The sequence below is a fragment of the Oncorhynchus tshawytscha genome, unplaced genomic scaffold (genome assembly GCF_018296145.1).
Source record: "Oncorhynchus tshawytscha isolate Ot180627B unplaced genomic scaffold, Otsh_v2.0 Un_contig_7104_pilon_pilon, whole genome shotgun sequence".
In the NCBI taxonomy this organism is placed as follows: domain Eukaryota; kingdom Metazoa; phylum Chordata; class Actinopteri; order Salmoniformes; family Salmonidae; genus Oncorhynchus; species Oncorhynchus tshawytscha.
Window position 1 is genome coordinate 27066 of NW_024608102.1, and position 20644 is coordinate 47709.

Here is a 20644-nt window from a genome sequence, read left to right on the forward strand (position 1 = left end):
GTGTTCAACAAGACTCTGTGCTCGACCCATTATTTAATATTTATTTCATATATATTTTTATTCTGGAACATGAGACTTGTACACGGAGCTCAACAGGATGTGATGTTATTCTGGGACATGCAACCACCATCTGAATTAGTTAATGTAACAGACAGGAATGTATATTTGCATGGCTAACCAATATTCATCCCTACAGTAACATGTAAATTAGACACACTGATTTGTGGAACTCTAAACTTAAAATGACAAAGAATTTAACAAAACAACCCTGTATTTTGAGACAACAGTAGTAATTGTATCTGTGAGGTAACAACCCAACTGTCTTTGTGGGATATTCCTTTGTGTTTTTCCTCTCGCGGGTCAGTTCTTACTGAATCTGCCCTGAGGTTCCTCATCTCAGCTCTGTTGACACGTCTTTCATTTCTGCTCCTAATTGACTCTCAGGTCCCAGTTCTTTGCTTTGGTTTCCTCTCTACTGTAATGAAAGGACTTGCTCTCTGTCTCTGACGCTCAATCTCCCTCTCGGTCTCTGACGCTCGCTCTCCCTCTCGGTCTCTCTCCAGCTCTCCCTCTATCTCTCTCACTCGCTGTCTCTCTCTCTGACTCTCTCCCCTCTCACCCTCTCCCTCTCTCTCCCTCCCTCACTCCCTCTCCCCCTCTCTCTCCCTCCCTCCCTCCCTCCCTCTCTCTCTCCTCTCTCTCCCCTTCCCTCCCTTTCTTCTCTCTCCCTCTCTCTCTCTCTCCCTGTCTCTCTCCCTGTCTCCCTCTCCCTCTCTCTCTCCCTGTCTCTCCCTCTCCCTCTCTCTCTCTGTCTCTCTCTGTCTCTCTCTCCCTCCCCTCTCTCTGTCTCTCTCTCCCTCTCCTCTCTCTCTCTCTCTCCCCTGTATCGTCCAGACACTGTAAAGCTTTATGATATTTTGCGGAGGAGAGACAAGACAAGAGTCTAATGAAAAGATGAAGTACATTTTAATCCTATTCTCTTGCAGAGCTCGGCAGGTGAATAGGTTCATCCGCTCCACAGTAATAGGTTCTATATGAAGCTAGATCAATGTGTTTTATACAGATCAATAACACATTGTTTTAATGGAAACAAAGAGCTGGACAATAGAGTCATCTATCTCCAGTATTGATCTATGCCAAACCTCACACAGAGTAATCTGCTTCCTGTCTGCGATGTACTGTACTCTTCCTGTCCAGACCTCACACAGAGTAATCTGCTTCCTGTCTGCGATGTACTGTACTCTTCCTGTCCAGACCTCACACAGAGTAATCTGCTTCCTGTCTGCGATGTACTGTACTCTTCCTGTCCAGCCCTCACACAGAGTAATCTGCTTCCTGTCTGCGATGTACTGTACTCTTCCTGTCCAGACCTCACACAGAGTAATCTGCTTCCTGTCTGCGATGTACTGTACTCTTCCTGTCCAGCCCTCACACAGAGTAATCTGCTTCCTGTCTGCGATGTACTGTACTCTTCCTGTCCAGCCCTCACACAGAGTAATCTGCTTCCTGTCTGCGATGTACTGTACTCTTCCTGTCCAGCCCCACACAGAGTAATCTGCTTCCTGTCTGCGATGTACTGTACTCTTCCTGTCCAGCCCTCACACAGAGTAATCTGCTTCCTGTCTGCGATGTACTGTACTCTTCCTGTCCAGCCCTCACACAGAGTAATCTGCTTCCTGTCTGCGATGTACTGTACTCTTCCTGTCCAGCCCTCACACAGAGTAATCTGCTTCCTGTCTGCGATGTACTGTACTCTTCCTGTCCAGACCTCACACAGAGTAATCTGCTTCCTGTCTGCGATGTACTGTACTCTTCCTGTCCAGACCTCACACAGAGTAATCTGCTTCCTGTCTCACACGATGTACTGTACTCTTCCTGTCCAGCCCTCACACAGAGTAATCTGCTTCCTGTCTGCGATGTACTGTACTCTTCCTGTCCAGACCTCACACAGAGTAATCTGCTTCCTGTCTGCGATGTACTGTACTCTTCCTGTCCAGCCCTCACACAGAGTAATCTGCTTCCTGTCTGCGATGTACTGTACTCTTCCTGTCCAGACCTCACACAGAGTAATCTGCTTCCTGTCTGCGATGTACTGTACTCTTCCTGTCCAGACCTCACACAGAGTAATCTGCTTCCTGTCTGCGATGTACTGTACTCTTCCTGTCCAGACCTCACACAGAGTAATCTGCTTCCTGTCTGCGATGTACTGTACTCTTCCTGTCCAGACCTCACACAGAGTAATCTGCTTCCTGTCTGCGATGTACTGTACTCTTCCTGTCCAGCCCTCACACAGAGTAATCTGCTTCCTGTCTGCGATGTACTGTACTCTTCCTGTCCAGACCTCACACAGAGTAATCTGCTTCCTGTCTGCGATGTACTGTACTCTTCCTGTCCAGCCCTCACACAGAGTAATCTGCTTCCTGTCTGCGATGTACTGTACTCTTCCTGTCCAGCCCTCACACAGAGTAATCTGCTTCCTGTCTGCGATGTACTCTACTCTTCCTGTCCTCCTGCCCTTTGGAACTTCCTGCAGTTACAGCCCTCCCCACTTCCTCAGACTCACTACAGTATGGAATATAGGTTTCAGAACAATAGTTTTGGAAGACCAGGAAATCAAGTGATTTAGGAATCATAGTGTAACATTTATTTCAGACAGATGGTTTGACAGGAAGTACCATGTATAGAGGTGTATTTAAGACAGACAGATGGTTTGACAGGAAGTACCATGTATAGAGGTGTATTTAAGACAGACAGATGGTTTGTACCATGTATAGAGGTGTATTTAAGACAGACAGATGGTTTGACAGGAAGTACCATGTATAGAGGTGTATTTAAGACAGACAGATGGTTTGACAGGAAGTACCATGTATAGAGGTGTATTTAAGACAGACAGATGGTTTGACAGGAAGTACCATGTATAGAGGTGTATTTAAGACAGACAGATGGTTTGACAGGAAGTACCATGTATAGAGGTGTATTTAAGACAGACAGATGGTTTGACAGGAAGTACCATGTATAGAGGTGTATTTAAGACAGACAGATGGTTTGACAGGAAGTACCATGTATAGAGGTGTATTTAAGACAGACAGATGGTTTGACAGGAAGTACCATGTATAGAGGTGTATTTAAGACAGACAGATGGTGCCTGTGACTGGAACAAATTGCAAAAATCGCTGAAGTTGTAGACTTTTATCTCCCTCACCAACTTCAAACATCAGCTATCTGAGCAGCTAACCGATCGCTGCTGCTGTACATAGTCTATTGGTAAATAGATTTGTTATCGTCATGTCTTCACAGTTAATAACAGCTTGTTTGTTATCGTCATGTCTTCACAATTAATAACAGCTTGTTTGTTATCGTCATGTCTTCACAGTTAATAACAGCTTGTTTGTTATCGTCATGTCTTCACAATTAATAACATCTTGTTTGTTATCGTCATGTCTTCACAATTAATAACATCTTGTTTGTTATCGTCATGTCTTCACAGTTAATAACAGCTTGTTTGTTATCGTCATGTCTTCACAGTTAATAACATCTTGTTTGTTATCGTCATGTCTTCACAATTAATAACATCTTGTTTGTTATCGTCATGTCTTCACAGTTAATAACATCTTGTTTGTTATCGTCATGTCTTCACAATTAATAACATCTTGTTTGTTATCGTCATGTCTTCACAATTAATAACAGCTTGTTTGTTATCGTCATGTCTTCACAATTAATAACAGCTTGTTTGTTATCGTCATGTCTTCACAATTATTAACAGCTTGTTTGTTATCGTCATGTCATTACAATTATACAGAGTTTCTGCTCCACAGATATCAGTACTGTTTTCTCAGCTGTTTTACTGAAGACTAATTCACAAGTCGTCTTTTTTTGTTCGTGTTAATTTAGGAGGCTGTTGAATTAACAATTACTCTTTGATGTTCTCTATGCCCTTACTGAGTTCAAAGTCCCTCGAGAAGGTGTGTGTGTGTGTGTGTGTGTGTGTGTGTGTGTGCTGTCAGATCTAATGTCTCCTCTGTGTGTGTGTTGTTACAGATGCCATGTTGCTGGTAGCTGACCGGCTGGAGGGTGTGTGTGTGTGTGTGTGTGTTGTTACAGATGCCATGTTGCTGGTAGCTGACCGGCTGGAGGGTGTGTGTGTGTTGTTACAGATGCCATGTTGCTGGTAGCTGACCGGCTGGAGGGGTGTGTGTGTGTTGTTACAGATGCCATGTTGCTGGTAGCTGACCGGCTGGAGGGTGTGTGTGTGTGTGTGTGTTGTTACAGATGCCATGTTGCTGGTAGCTGACCGGCTGGAGGGTGTGTGTGTGTGTGTGTGTGTTGTTACAGATGCCATGTTGCTGGTAGCTGACCGGCTGGAGGGTGTGTGTGTTGTTACAGATGCCATGTTGCTGGTAGCTGACCGGCTGGAGGGGTGTGTGTGTGTGTGTGTTGTTACAGATGCCATGTTGCTGGTAGCTGACCGGCTGGAGGGTGTGTGTGTTGTTACAGATGCCATGTTGCTGGTAGCTGACCGGCTGGAGTGGGTGTGTGTGTGTGTGTGTGTGTGTTGTTACAGATGCCATGTTGCTGGTAGCTGACCGGCTGGAGGGTGTGTGTGTGTGTGTGTTGTTACAGATGCCATGTTGCTGGTAGCTGACCGGCTGGAGGGTGTGTGTGTTGTTACAGATGCCATGTTGCTGGTAGCTGACCGGCTGGAAGGCCCCTTCAACATCGAAGCCATTATGGAACCCATAGATGTGAAGATCTCTGAAGCCATCATGACCATGCAAGACAACAGCATGACAGTTTCAGCTAAGGTAAAGACAACAACATGACAGTTTCAGCTCAGGTAAAGACAACAACATGACAGTTTCAGCTCAGGTAAAGACAACAACATGACAGTTTCAGCTAAGGTAAAGACAACAACATGACAGTTTCAGCTAAGGTAAAGACAACAGCATGACAGTTTCAGCTAAGGTAAAGACAACAACATGACAGTTTCAGCTAAGGTAAAGACAACAACATGACAGTTACAGCTCAGGTAAAGACAACAGCATGACAGTTTCAGCTCAGGTAAAGACAACAGCATGACAGTTTCAGCTCAGGTAAAGACAACAACATGACAGTTTCAGCTCAGGTAAAGACAACAACATGACAGTTTCAGCTAAGGTAAAGACAACAGCATGACAGTTACAGCTCAGGTAAAGACAACAGCATGACAGTTTCAGCTCAGGTAAAGACAACAACATGACAGTTTCAGCTCAGGTAAAGACAACAACATGACAGTTTCAGCTCAGGTAAAGACAACAACATGACAGTTTCAGCTCAGGTAAAGACAACAACATGACAGTTTCAGCTCAGGTAAAGACAACAGCATGACAGTTTCAGCTCAGGTAAAGACAACAACATGACAGTTTCAGCTCAGGTAAAGACAACAACATGACAGTTTCAGCTCAGGTAAAGACAACAACATGACAGTTTCAGCTCAGGTAAAGACAACAACATGACAGTTTCAGCTCAGGTAAAGACAACAACATGACAGTTTCAGCTCAGGTAAAGACAACAGCATGACAGTTTCAGCTCAGGTAAAGACAACAACATGACAGTTTCAGCTAAGGTAAAGACAACAACATGACAGTTTCAGCTCAGGTAAAGACAACAACATGACAGTTTCAGCTCAGGTAAAGACAACAACATGACAGTTTCAGCTCAGGTAAAGACAACAGCATGACAGTTTCAGCTCAGGTAAAGACAACAGCATGACAGTTTCAGCTCAGGTAAAGACAACAGCATGACAGTTTCAGCTCAGGTAAAGACAACAACATGACAGTTTCAGCTCAGGTAAAGACAACAACATGACAGTTTCAGCTCAGGTAAAGACAACAGCATGACAGTTTCAGCTCAGGTAAAGACAACAACATGACAGTTTCAGCTCAGGTAAAGACAACAGCATGACAGTTTCAGCTCAGGTAAAGACAACAACATGACAGTTTCAGCTCAGGTAAAGACAACAACATGACAGTTTCAGCTCAGGTAAAGACAACAACATGACAGTTTCAGCTAAGGTAAAGACAACAGCATTGTCAGATTGTCTTTCTGTAAATTCAGAGCGTTTCGCTCTCAGAGCCATTCTGGACGCTATGGCCGAGGAGTAGAGTTGATCCGAGCGCTCAACGACAATCAAGCACCGAAGCTAACTGGCTAACGTTGGCTAGCTACTTCCAGACACAAATGGGAGAACACCTGACTCTGCCCATTCTACTGGCCCTGGCAGAGCTGGTTAGGCTGTTTTCATGTTATCCAGAGCGTTGCTGACTGTAACTATGCTGCTGGAAAACAATTTAATTACGTTTTTTTTGTTGCCGACGTTTGCTGACACCGGCCGCGTTCAACGGGAGTTGAGCGTTTGTTTATCATCAGGTATTCTATGTGAGAGTGCTCTGATATCGGAATAGATAGCCAGAATTAACAACGTCCATTGAAGCACACAATGACTACATCACTTAGCTAAGAATGATGTGAATAATTAAGTGTAATAATTTTCTGAAAAATTGCATTATGGGCCCTAAAAGCAGAGAAATAGTGTCCACTGCTTTGTATTTTGGTGAATGTTGTACGACAGCCGGGATCTTTTGGCATACTAACTGTATCCTGTATATCTAGATATCCTATAGAACTTTATCAGCTGCACCATGCAACCTGACTGGTTCGATCACTGCCTGGTACTGCAACTGCTCGGTCTCCGACAGAGGGTAGAGGGCCCAGTACATCACTGCCTGGTACGGCAACTGCTCGGTCTCCGACAGAGGGTAGAGGGCCCAGTACATCACTGCCTGGTACGGCAACTGCTCGGTCTCCGACAGAGGGTAGAGGGCCCAGTACATCACTGCCTGGTACGGCACTGCTCGGTCTCCGACAGAGGGTAGAGGGCCCAGTACATCACTGCCTGGTACTGCAACTGCTCGGTCTCCGACAGAGGGTAGAGGGCCCAGTACATCACTGCCTGGTACGGCAACTGCTCGGTCTCCGACAGAGGGTAGAGGGCCCAGTACATCACTGCCTGGTACTGCAACTGCTCGGTCTCCGACAGAGGGTAGAGGGCCCAGTACATCACTGCCTGGTACTGCAACTGCTCGGTCTCCGACAGAGGGTAGAGGGCCCAGTACATCACTGCCTGGTACGGCAACTGCTCGGTCTCCGACAGGGTAGAGGGCCCAGTACATCACTGCCTGGTCACTCGGTCTCCGACAGAGGGTAGAGGGCCCAGTACATCACTGCCTGGTACGGCAACTGCTCGGTCTCCGACAGAGGGTAGAGGGTCCAGTACATCACTGCTCGGTCTCCGACAGAGGGTAGTACGTACGGCCCAGTACATCACTGCCTGGTATGGCAACTGCTCGGTCTCCGACAGAGGGTAGTACGTACGGCCCAGTACATCACTGCCTGGTATGGCAACTGCTCGGTCTCCGACAGAGGGTAGTACGTACGGCCCAGTACATCACTGGGGGCAAGCTTCCTGCCATCCAGGACCTCTAAACCAGGCGGTGTCAGAGGAAGGCCCTACAGAGAGTAGTACGTACGGCCCAGTACATCACCGGGGCCTAGCTTCCTGCCACCCAGGACCTCTAAACCAGGCGGTGTCAGAGGAAGGCCCGACAGAGGGTGGTACGTACGGCCCAGTACATCACTGCCTGGTACGGCAACTGCTCGGTCTCCAACAGAGGGTAGTACGTACGGCCCAGTACATCACTGGGGGCAAGCTTCCTGCCATCCAGGACCTCTAAACCAGGCGGTGTCAGAGGAAGGCCCTATAGAGGGTGGTACGTACGGCCCAGTACATCACTGGGGTCAAGCTTCCTGCCACCCAGGACCTCTATACCAGGCAGTGTCAGAGGAAGGCCCTACAAATGATCAAAGACTCCAGCCACTCTAGTCATAGACTGTTCTCTCTGCTATCGCACGGCAAGCGGTACCGGAGCACCAAGTCCAGGTCCAAGAGGCTTCTAACCAGCTTCTATCCCCAAGCTACAAGACTCCTGAACAATCAAATGGCTAGCCAGACTATTTGCCCCCCCCCTTCTATGCTCCTGCTGCTACTCTCTGTTATTGTCAATGCATAGTCACTTGAATAACTACATGTACATACTACCTTAACTAACCGGTGCCCCCGCACATTGACTCGGTATCAGTACCACCTGTATATATTGTGATTTTACTGCTGCTATTTAATTACTTGTTACTATTATCTCTTATTCTTATCCATATTTATTTAAACTGCATTGTTGGTTCAGGGCTCGTAAGTAAGCATTTCACTGTGAGGTCTACTACACCTGTTGTATTCAGCATTTCATGGTAAGGTCTACTACTACACCTGTTGTATTCAGCATTTCACTGTGAGGTCTACTACTACACCTGTTGTATTCAGCATTTCACTGTGAGGTCTACTACACCTGTTGTATTCAGCATTTCACTGTGAGGTCTACTACACCTGTTGTATTCAGCATTTCACTGTAAGGTCTACTACACCTGTTGTATTCAGCATTTCACTGTGAGGTCTACTACACCTGTTGTATTCAGCATTTCACTGTGAGGTCTACTACACCTGTTGTATTCAGCATTTCACTGTGAGGTCTACTACACCTGTTGTATTCAGTATTTCACTGTGAGGTCTACTACACCTGTTGTATTCAGCATTTCACTGTAAGGTCTACTACACCTGTTGTATTCAGCATTTCACTGTGAGGTCTACTACACCTGTTGTATTCAGCATTTCACTGTAAGGTCTACTACACCTGTTGTATTCAGCATTTCACTGTAAGGTCTACTACACCTGTTGTATTCAGCATTTCACTGTAAGGTCTACTACACCTGTTGTATTCAGCATTTCACTGTAAGGTCTACTACACCTGTTGTATTCAGCATTTCACTGTGAGGTCTACTACACCTGTTGTATTCAGCATTTCACTGTGAGGTCTACTACACCTGTTGTATTCAGCATTTCACTGTAAGGTCTACTACACCTGTTGTATTCAGCATTTCACTGTGAGGTCTACTACACCTGTTGTATTCAGCATTTCACTGTAAGGTCTCTACACCTGTTGTATTCAGCATTTCACTGAGGTCTACTACACCTGTTGTATTCAGCATTTCACTGTAAGGTCTACTACACCTGTTGTATTCAGCATTTCACAGGTCTACTACACCTGTTGTATTCAGCATTTCACTGTGAGGTCTACCTACACCTGTTGTATTCAGCATTTCACTGTAAGGTCTACTACACCTGTTGTATTCAGCATTTCACAGTAAGGTCTACCTACACCTGTTGTATTCAGCATTTCACTGTAAGGTCTACTACACTTGTTGTATTCAGCATTTCACTGCGAGGTCTACTACACCTGTTGTATTCAGCATTTCACTGTGAGGTCTACTACACCTGTTGTATTCAGCATTTCACTGTGAGGTCTACTACACCTGTTGTATTCAGCATTTCACTGTAAGGTCTACTACACCTGTTGTATTCAGCATTTCACTGTGAGGTCTACTACACCTGTTGTAATTGGCTCATGTGACTAATACATTTTGATTTGATTCTGGATCTGATTTCTGTCCAGACTATGACCAATGAGCTACTATATACTCAATGCACATCACTAATAGTACGGTTAGTGTGGTTAGTATGAGTGTTGAAACACAGCTCAGGTGTTCCACAGGGCTCTGTTTCCGACCCGAGTGTTGAAACACAGCTCAGGTGTTCCACAGGGCTCTGTTTCCGACCCGAGTGTTGAAACACAGCTCAGGTGTTCCACAGGGCTCTGTTTTCGACCTGTTAATGTTTAATTAGTGTTTCATATTATTTATCATATAGACTGCTGCTATCCTGACGATGCAAGTTGATCAATTCATCAGAGTTATTATAACTTTTAAAATGTTCTCTTTGTTGACAAACTGTCTGTTTGTAAGTACTAGCTATGTTTTGTTTTTAAAGAGAAGCTGTTTTTGTTGTTGTTGATCAGGCCCATTCTGGACAAATATTTCAACTGTCAGGACTTGACTGTAAAACTCAATATTATCTGCCTTGGAATTTAGAACTCCATAACAGAACCTCTTTACATTCAGTAAGGTTCCGTTCAATAAGTTCACTCTTCAGAACAGCTGACACCCTGGTGTCTGTTGGCCTTGTGTCTAGAATGGATACCATTTAAGTCAGACAGGGTGAGTTAAGTCCACGGTCGATATGATGGAGTTTCAGAAAGTCCTAATGGTTTCGTAACATTTCTCTCAAATGTAATCCTGTATTGGGAAATGGTTTTCAAACCCCTTGCTGCTGAACGAGGCCAAACCACAAATTACAGTGTAGTATGAATCACGACATGACTGAGAGTCAAGCTGTTCCAAGAACAGACACATGTTTCTGAGGAGATAGATGTCTCTGCCAGTCCCTTCCTCCCCTCTCCTCCCCTGCTCCTTCCTCCCCTCTCCTCCCCTGCTCCTTCCTCTCCCCTCTCCCCCTGTTTCTTCCTCCCCCTTCCTCCTCCGTTCCTTCCCTCCCCCTCCTCCCCTCCTTCCTTGATCCTTCCTACCCCATGCTGGGCTGTAGGTCTACTAAATGGTGCTGGGCTGTAGGTCTACTGAATGGTGCTGTAGGTCTACTGAATGGTGCTGGGCTGTAGGTATACTGAATGGTGCTGTAGGTCTACTGAATGGTGCTGGGCTGTAGGTCTACTGAATGGTGCTGGGCTGTAGGTCTACTGAATAGTGCTGTAGGTCTACTGAATGGTGCTGTGTGCTGGTCTGTAGGTCTACTGAACGGTGCTGGGCTGTAGGTGTCCTGAATGGCGCTGGGCTGTAGGTCTACTGAATGGCGCTGGGCTGTAGGTCTCCTGAATGGCGCTGGGCTGTAGGTCTCCAGAATGGTGCTGGGCTGTAGGTCTACTGAATGGTGCTGGGCTGTAGGTCTACTGAACGGTGCTGGGCTGTAGGTCTACTGAAAGGCTCTGGGCTGTAGGTCTACTGAATGGTGCTGGGCTGTAGGTCTACTGAATGGTGCTGTAGGTCTACTGAATGGGTCTAGGTCTGAATGGTGCTGGCTGTAGGTCTACTGAATGGTGATGGGCTGTAGGTCTACTGAATGGCGCTGGGCTGTAGGTCTACTGAATGGCGCTGGGCTGTAGGTCTACTGAATGGTGCTGGGCTGTAGGTCTACTGAATAGTGCTGTAGGTCTACTGAATGGTGCTGGGCTGTAGGTCTACTGAATGGTGCTGTAGGTCTACTGAATGGTGCTGGTCTGTAGGTCTACTGAACGGTGCTGGGCTGTAGGTGTCCTGAATGGCGACTGGGCTGTAGGTCTACTGAATGGCGCTGGGCTGTAGGTCTCCTGAATGGCGCTGGGCTGTAGGTCTCCTGAATGGCGCTGGGCTGTAGGTCTCCAGAATGGTGCTGGGCTGTAGGTCTACTGAATGGTGCTGGGCTGTAGATCTACTGAACGGTGCTGGGCTGTAGGTCTCCTGAATGGTGCTGCGCTGTAGGTCTACTGAATGGTGCTGGGCTGTAGGTCTACTGAATGGTGCTGGGCTGTAGGTCTACTGAATGGTTCTGTAGGTCTACTGAATGGCGCTGTAGATCTACTGAACGGTGCTGGGCTGTAGGTCTACTGAATGGTGCTGGGCTGTAGGTCTACTGAATGGTGCTGGGCTGTAGGTCTACTGAATGGCGCTGTGGATCACTGAACGGTGCTGGGCTGTAGGTCTACTGAATGGTGCTGGGCTGTAGGTCTACTGAATGGTGCTGGCTGTAGGTCTACTGAATGGTGATGGGCTGTAGGTCTCCTGAATGGCGATGGGCTGTAGGTCTACTGAATGGCGCTGGGCTGTAGGTCTACTGAATGGTGCTGTAGGTCTACTGAATGGTGCTGGGCTGTAGGTCTACTGAGTGGTGCTGGGTTGTAGGTCTACTGAATGGTGCTGTAGGTCTACTGAATGGCGCTGGGCTGTAGGTCTACTGAATGGTGCTGGGCTGTAGGTCTCCTGAATGGTGCTGGGCTGTAGGTCTCCTGAATGGTGCTGGGCTGTAGGTCTCCTGAATGGTGCTGCGCTGTAGGTCTACTGAATGGTTCTGTAGGTCTACTGAATGGTTCTGTAGGTCTACTGACTGGCGCTGTAGATCTACTGAACGGTGCTGGGCTGTAGGTCTACTGAATGGTGCTGGGCTGTAGGTCTACTGAATGGTGATGGGCTGTAGGTCTCCTGAATGGTGCTGGGCTGTAGGTCTACTGAATGGTGCTGGGCTGTAGGTCTACTGAATGGTGCTGGGCTGTAGGTCTACTGAATGGTGCTGGGCTGTAGGTCTCCTGAATGGCGCTGGGCTGTAGGTCTACTGAATGGTGCTGTAGATCTACTGAACGGTGCTGGGCTGTAGGTCTCCTGAATGGCGCTGGGCTGTAGGTCTACTGAATGGCGCTGGGCTGTAGGTATACTGAATGGTTCTTGGTGATGGGCTGTAGGTCTCCTGAATGGTGCTGGGCTGTAGGTCTACTGAATGGTGCTGCGCTGTAGGTATACTGAATGGTTCTGGGCTGTAGGTCTCCTGAATGGCGCTGGGCTGTAGGTCTACTGAATGGTGCTGGGCTGTAGGTCTACTGAATGGTGCTGGGCTGTTGGTCTCCCGAATGGTGCTGCGCTGTAGGTCTACTGAATGGTTCTGTAGGTCTACTGAATGGTGCTGGGCTGTAGGTCTACTGAATGAAGCTGGGCTGTAGGTCTACTGAATGGTGCTGTAGGTCTACTGAATGGTGCTGGGCTGTAGGTCTACTGAATGGTGCTGGGCTGTAGGTCTACTGAATGGTGCTGGGCTGTAGGTCTACTGAATGGTTCTGTAGGTCTACTGAATGGCGCTGTATATCTACTGAACGGTGCTGGGCTGTAGGTCTACTGAATGGTGCTGGGCTATAGGTCTACTGAATGGTGATGGGCTGTAGGTCTCCTGAATGGCGCTGGGCTGTAGGTCTACTGAATGGCGCTGTAGGTCTACTGAATGGTGCTGGGCTGTAGGTCTACTAAATGGTGCTGTAGGTCTACTGAATGGTGCTGGGCTGTAGGTCTACTGAATGGTGCTGTAGGTCTACTGAATGGTGCTGGGCTGTAGGTCTACTGAATGGTGCTGGGCTGTAGGTCTCCTGAATGGTGCTGGGCTGTAGGTCTCCTGAATGGTGCTGCGCTGTAGGTCTACTGAATGGTTCTGTAGGTCTACTGAATGGTTCTGTAGGTCTACTGACTGGCGCTGTAGGTCTACTGAATGGTGCTGGGCTGTAGGTCTACTAAATGGTGCTGTAGGTCTACTGAATGGTGCTGGGCTGTAGGTCTACTGAATGGTGCTGGGCTGTAGGTCTAATGAATGGTGCTGGGCTGTAGGTCTCCTGAATGGTGCTGCGCTGTAGGTCTACTGAATGGTTCTGTAGGTCTACTGAATGGTGCTGGGCTGTTGGTCTACTGAATGGTGATGGGCTGTAGGTCTCCTGAATGGTGCTGGGCTGTAGGTCTACTGAATGGTGCTGGGCTGTAGGTCTCCTGAATGGCGCTGGGCTGTAGGTCTACTGAATATCGCTGGGCTGTAGGTCTACTGAATGGTGCTGGGCTGTAGGTCTACTGAATGGTGCTGGGCTGTTGGTCTCCCGAATGGTGCTGCGCTGTAGGTCTACTGAATGGTTATGTAGGTCTACTGAATGTTTCTGGGCTGTAGGCCTACTGTATGAAGCTGGGCTGTAGGTCTACTGAATGGTGCTGTAGATCTACTGAATGGTGCTGGGCTGTAGTTCTCCTGAATGGCGCTGGGCTGTAGGTCTACTGAATGGCGCTGGGCTGTAGGTCTACTGAATGGTGCTGTAGGTCTACTGAATGGTGCTGGGCTGTAGGTCTACTGAGTGGTGCTGGGATGTAGGTCTACTGAATGGTGCTGTAGGTCTACTGAATGGTGCTGGGCTGTAGGTCTACTGAACGGTGCTGGGCTGTAGGTCTCCTGAATGGCGCTGGGCTGTAGGTCTACTGAATGGCGCTGGGCTGTAGGTCTACTGAATGGTGCTGGGCTGTAGGTCTCCTGAATGGTGCTGGGCTGTAGGTCTACTGAATGGTGCTGGGCTGTAGGTCTACTGAATGGTGCTGGGCTGTAGGTCTCCTGAATGGTGCTGGGCTGTAGGTCTCCTTAATGGTGCTGCGCTGTAGGTCTACTGAATGGTGCTGGGCTGTAGGTCTACTGAATGGCTCTGTAGGTCTACTGAATGGTTCTGTAGGTCTACTGACTGGTGCTGTAGGTCTACTGAACGGTGCTGGGCTGTAGGTCTACTGAATGGTGCTGGGCTGTAGGTCTACTGAATGGTGATGGGCTGTAGGTCTCCTGAATAGTGCTGGGCTGTAGGTCTACTGAATGGTGCTGCGCTGTAGGTATACTGAATGGTTCTGGGCTGTAGGTCTCCTGAATGGCGCTGGGCTGTAGGTCTACTGAATGGTGCTGGGCTGTAGGTCTACTGAATGGTGCTGGGCTGTTGGTCTCCCAAATGGTGCTGCGCTGTAGGTCTACTGAATGGTTCTGTAGGTCTACTGAATGAAGCTGGGCTGTAGGTCTACTGAATGGTGCTGTAGATCTACAGAACGGTGCTGGGCTGTAGGTCTACTGAATGGTTCTGTAGGTCTACTGAATGGCGCTGTAGATCTACAGAACGGTGCTGGGCTGTAGGTCTACTGAATGGTGCTGGGCTGTAGGTCTACTGAATGGTGATGGGCTGTAGGTCTCCTAAATGGCGCTGGGCTGTAGGTCTACTGAATGGCGCTGTAGGTCTACTGAATGGTGCTGGGCTGTAGGTCTACTAAATGGTGCTGTAGGTCTACTGAATGGTGCTGGGCTGTAGGTCTACTGAATGGTGCTGTAGGTCTACTGAATGGTGCTGGGCTGTAGGTCTACTGAACGGTGCTGTAGATCTACTGAATGGTGCTGGGCTGTAGTTCTCCTGAATGGCGCTGGGCTGTAGGTCTACTGAATGGCGCTGGGCTGTAGGTCTACTGAATGGTGCTGTAGGTCTACTGAATGGTGCTGGGCTGTAGGTCTACTGAGTGGTGCTGGGATGTAGGTCTACTGAATGGTGCTGTAGGTCTACTGAATGGTGCTGGGCTGTAGGTCTACTGAACGGTGCTGGGCTGTAGGTCTCCTGAATGGCGCTGGGCTGTAGGTCTCCTGAATGGCGCTGGGCTGTAGGTCTACTGAATGGTGCTGGGCTGTAGGTCTCCTGAATGGTGCTGGGCTGTAGGTCTACTGAATGGTGCTGGGCTGTAGGTCTACTGAATGGTGCTGGGCTGTAGGTCTCCTGAATGGTGCTGGGCTGTAGGTCTCCTTAATGGTGCTGCGCTGTAGGTCTACTGAATGGTGCTGGGCTGTAGGTCTACTGAATGGCTCTGTAGGTCTACTGAATGGTTCTGTAGGTCTACTGACTGGTGCTGTAGGTCTACTGAACGGTGCTGGGCTGTAGGTCTACTGAATGGTGCTGGGCTGTAGGTCTACTGAATGGTGATGGGCTGTAGGTCTCCTGAATAGTGCTGGGCTGTAGGTCTACTGAATGGTGCTGCGCTGTAGGTATACTGAATGGTTCTGGGCTGTAGGTCTCCTGAATGGCGCTGGGCTGTAGGTCTACTGAATGGTGCTGGGCTGTAGGTCTACTGAATGGTGCTGGGCTGTTGGTCTCCCAAATGGTGCTGCGCTGTAGGTCTACTGAATGGTTCTGTAGGTCTACTGAATGGTGCTGGGCTGTAGGTCTACTGAATGAAGCTGGGCTGTAGGTCTACTGAATGGTGCTGTAGATCTACAGAACGGTGCTGGGCTGTAGGTCTACTGAATGGTTCTGTAGGTCTACTGAATGGCGCTGTAGATCTACAGAACGGTGCTGGGCTGTAGGTCTACTGAATGGTGCTGGGCTGTAGGTCTACTGAATGGTGATGGGCTGTAGGTCTCCTAAATGGCGCTGGGCTGTAGGTCTACTGAATGGTGCTGTAGATCTACAGAACGGTGCTGGGCTGTAGGTCTACTGAATGGTTCTGTAGGTCTACTGAATGGCGCTGTAGATCTACAGAACGGTGCTGGGCTGTAGGTCTACTGAATGGTGCTGGGCTGTAGGTCTACTGAATGGTGATGGGCTGTAGGTCTCCTAAATGGCGCTGGGCTGTAGGTCTACTGAATGGCGCTGTAGGTCTACTGAATGGTGCTGGGCTGTAGGTCTACTAAATGGTGCTGTAGGTCTACTGAATGGTGCTGGGCTGTAGGTCTACTGAATGGTGCTGTAGGTCTACTGTATGGTGCTGGGCTGTAGGTCTACTGAACGGTGCTGGGCTGTATGTCTCCTGAATGGCACTGGGTTGTAGGTCTACTGAATGGTGCTGGTCTGTAGGTCTACTGAACGGTGCTGGGCTGTAGGTGTCCTGAATGGCACTGGGCTGTAGGTCTACTGAATGGTGCTGGGCTGTAGGTCTACTGAATGGTGCTGGGCTGTTGGTCTCCCGAATGGTGCTGCGCTGTAGGTCTACTGAATGGTTCTGTAGGTCTACTGAATGGTGCTGGGCTGTAGGTCTACTGAATGGTGCTGGGCTGTAGGTCTACTGAATGGTGATGGGCTGTAGGTCTCCTGAATGGTGCTGGGCTGTAGGTCTACTGAATGGTGCTGGGCTGTAGCTCTACTGAATGGTGCTGGGCTGTAGGTCTACCTAATGGTGCTGGGCTGTTGGTCTCCCGAATGGTGCTGTGCTGTAGGTCTACTGAATGGTTCTTTATGTCTACTGAATGAAGCTGGGCTGTAGGTCTACTGAATGGTGCTGGGCTGTAGGTCTACTGAATGGTGCTGGGCTGTAGGTCTACTGAATGTTTCTGTAGGTCTACTGAATGGCGCTGTAGGTCTACTGAATGGGTCTGTAGGTCTACTGAATGGGTCTGTAGGTCTACTGAATGGCGCTGTAGGTCTACTGAACGGTGCTGGGCTGTAGGTCTACTGAATGGCGCTGTAGGTCTACTGAATGGCGCTGTAGGTCTACTGAATGGGTCTGTAGGTCTACTGAATGGGGCTGTAGGTCTACTGAATGGCGCTTGGCTGTAGGTCTACTGAATGGTGCTGGGCTATTATTGTCAAATCAGTTGATATTTGACCAGTTGAGGTTGACATTGTAGTAATCCCTTTTAGATAACAAGACTCCTCGATATGACTAATGCACATCTGTGGTATCCCTGTCCTACCTGGCGGATTGTAAAGTAGGTTTGTTTTCTCGACAGTAAGTTAACAGAGTGTGTCTCTATGTGGTCTTTCAGGTGTTCCAGGGGTGTGGTCAGCCCAAGCCGTCTGGGATGGGCAGCAGCAGATCAGCCAGGGGGATCTCTGATGTCTTCAACGCCCGATTCAGACCCTACAGCCCAGAGGAGAGACCCACCACGGCCGCTGGCACCAGCCTGGACAGACTGGTAAGAGATGAGGACAGGGAGGAGGACAGACTGGTAAGAGAGGAGGACAGGGAGGAGGACAGACTGGTAAGAGATGAGGACAGGGAGGAGGACAGACTGGTAAGAGATGAGGACAGGGAGGAGGACAGACTGGTAAGAGATGAGGACAGGGAGGAGGACAGACTGGTAAGAGATGAGGACAGGGAGGAGGACAGACTGGTAAGACAGGAGGACAGGGAGGAGGACAGACTGGTAAGAGATGAGGACAGGGAGGAGGACAGACTGGTAAGACAGGAGGACAGGGAGGAAGGCAGGGAGAAGGACAGACTGGTAAGACAGGAGGACAGGGAGGAGGACAGTGAAGGGATACTCTACTATAGACATTTCCCCCTACCATGAGTCCTGTATCAGATATCTTTCACCCACCTGGTTGATGTTAGGGTTGGGGGTAGGATAATCTGATCCTAGATCTGTGGTTAGGGTTGGGGGTAGGATAATCTGATCCTAGATCTGTGGTTAGGGGAAGGAGAAGGAAGGGTGGCAGGGAGAGAACCACTCTAGTCTCAGATGTAGACAAGAGACCAGAATCTTCTATATCAGACCAACGTTATAGAAGTCTCTGGAAGTGTGGAATCATACTGTCTACTGAGAGAACCAGCAGAGAGATAGTTTGAGATAAAATCACTTTTATGTTATCCCCTGAGTCCTTCTCTGAGTCCAAAATGGCACCCTATTCCCTATATAGTGCACTAATTTTGATGGTCCCGGTCAAAAGTAGTGCAGAATAAAGGGAATGGGGCTCCATTTGGACCCCAGCCCCTCCTCTCAGTTGAATCCTCAGTTCCATGTTCAGGTCATGGCTCTGTGTTGACTCATACACAGCCTCGGTCTCCCACCATCCTGTCATCTCCCCAGGGGAGAGTGAAGTGTGCAGGGATAAGTGTGCTCTCTCCTCTCAAGCACTCTCTCACTCTACTGTTACCTTGGTGCTCAAACCCTGGAGGGTTTTATGGGAACAAAGAGCTGGTGGTCACACCCTGGAGGGTTTTATGGGAACAAAGAGCTGGTGGTCACACCATGGAGGGTTTTATGGGAACAGAGAGCTGGTGGTCACACCATGGAGGGTTTTATGGGAACAAAGAGCTGGTGGTCACATCATGGAGGGTTTTATGGGAACAGAGAGCTGGTGGTCACACCATGGAGGGTTTTATGGGAACAGAGAGCAGGTGGTCACACCATGGAGGGTTTTATGGGAACAGAGAGCTGGTGGTCACACCATGGAGGGTTTTATGGGAACAGAGAGCTGGTGGTCACACCATGGAGGGTTTTATGGGAACAGAGAGCTGGTGGTCACACCATGGAGGGTTTTATGGGAACAGAGAGCTGGTGGTCACACCATGGAGGGTTTTATGGGAACAGAGAGCTCAAGGAAACAACATATGCATGTCAATACATATTTACAACACCCAATTTTCTTTTAAGCAATTCTTGAAAAATCCATACACCACCCCTCCGGGATGATACATTATCCCTCCGGGATGATACATTACCCCTCTGGGATGATACATTATCCCTCCGGGATGATACATTAACCCTCCGGGATGATACATTAACCCTCCGGGATGATACATTACCCCTCCGGGATGATACATTAACCCTCCGGGATGATACATTAACCCTCCGGGATGATACATTATCCCTCCGGGATGATACATTACCCCTCCGGGATGATACAATACCCCTCCAGGATATTACATTATCCCTCCGGGATGATACATTAACCCCTCCAGGATGATACATTAACCCCTCCAGGATAGTACATTAACCCTCCGGGATGATACATTACCCCTCCAGGATGTTACATTACCCCTCCAGGATGATGCATCATCCCTTCAGAATGTGACATTATCCCCTCTGGGATAATACATTAAGCCCTCCGGGATGATACATTACCCCTCCAGGATGTTACATTACCCCTCCAGGATGATACATCATCCCTTCAGAATGTGACATTATCCCCTCTGGGATAATACATTAAGCCCTCCGGGGTGATACATTAAGCCCTCCGGGTTAATAAATTAACCCCTCCAGGATGTTACATTATCCCTCCAAGATAGTACATTAACCCTCCGTGATGATACAATAACCCTCAGGGATGGTACATTACCCCTCCAGGATGTTACATTATCCCTCCAGGATGATACATTATCACTCCAGGATGGTACATTACCCCTCCAGGTACATTACCCCTCCAGGATGATACATTATCACTCCAGGATGGTACATTACCCCTCCGGGATGGTACATTATCCCTCCAGGATAGTACATTACTCCTCCATGATGATAACACCAGGACATTGTCTTAGAGAAGATGTAGATTGGAAAGATAATTTTAATGTGTTATAATACATAGTGATTGAGGCAGGTGTAATAACATGAGTTGAGAGGTGCTTAGCCTCCCAAAGAGAGAGGAGGCAGGGGAATTGAATATCTTGCCAGAACTATTTATCACGTTCTATGGTTGCTATTGGTTTCCAGACTAATGCATGTATTCATAGCCTTCCTTGCATTGTATATGTTTTATGTCTCTCTCTGTGTCTCTCTCTCATCTGCCTTTCTATTAAATCCCTCTCTTCTCTGTTTCTCTGCTGCTCCCAGAGGACAGTGTGGAGGACAATGCAACACAGCGTAAGCCTTCCTTCCAATCCGCCTCTTACCTCATCTCATCAGTCTGGTGGATCTGTCCTCTTCCTACTTGTCAACATTACTCTCAGAGAGATATCTGTAATGTCTGATGCTGCTACAGGAGGCTGTCGTCTAGCTGAAGTGTCTGATGCTGCTACAGGAGGCTGTAGTCTAGCTGAAGTGTCTGATGCTGCTACAGGAGGCTGTAGTCTAGATGTAGTGTCTGATGTGGCTGTTTCTGCTACAGGAGGCTGTAGTCTAGCTGAAGTGTCTGATGTGGCTACAGGAGGCTGTAGTCTAGATGTATAGCTGTAGTGTCTGATGCTGCTACAGGAGGCTGTAGTCTAGCTGTAGTGTCTGATGCTGCTACAGGAGGCTGTAGTCTAGCTGAAGTGTCTGATGCTGCTACAGGAGGCTGTAGTCTAGCTGAAGTGTCTGATGCTGCTACAGGAGGCTGTAGTCTAGCTGTACAGCTGTAGTGTCTGATGCTGCTACAGGAGGCTGTAGTCTAGC

The 20644-nt window shown here is 48.4% G+C and overlaps 1 protein-coding gene across 1 annotated transcript; it reads left to right on the forward strand.

Moving 5' to 3' along the window:
- Positions 1-4448: 4448 nt before the first annotated feature.
- Positions 4449-20297, forward strand: LOC121843270 (glypican-6-like; the record flags this gene model as incomplete). The annotated part of the gene is made up of 3 exons (XM_042312873.1): positions 4449-4802; positions 17318-17467; positions 20105-20297. Coding segments are annotated over exons 1-3 (520 nt in total), but the record flags the coding sequence as incomplete, so codon positions are not given.
- Positions 20298-20644: the final 347 nt, after the last annotated feature.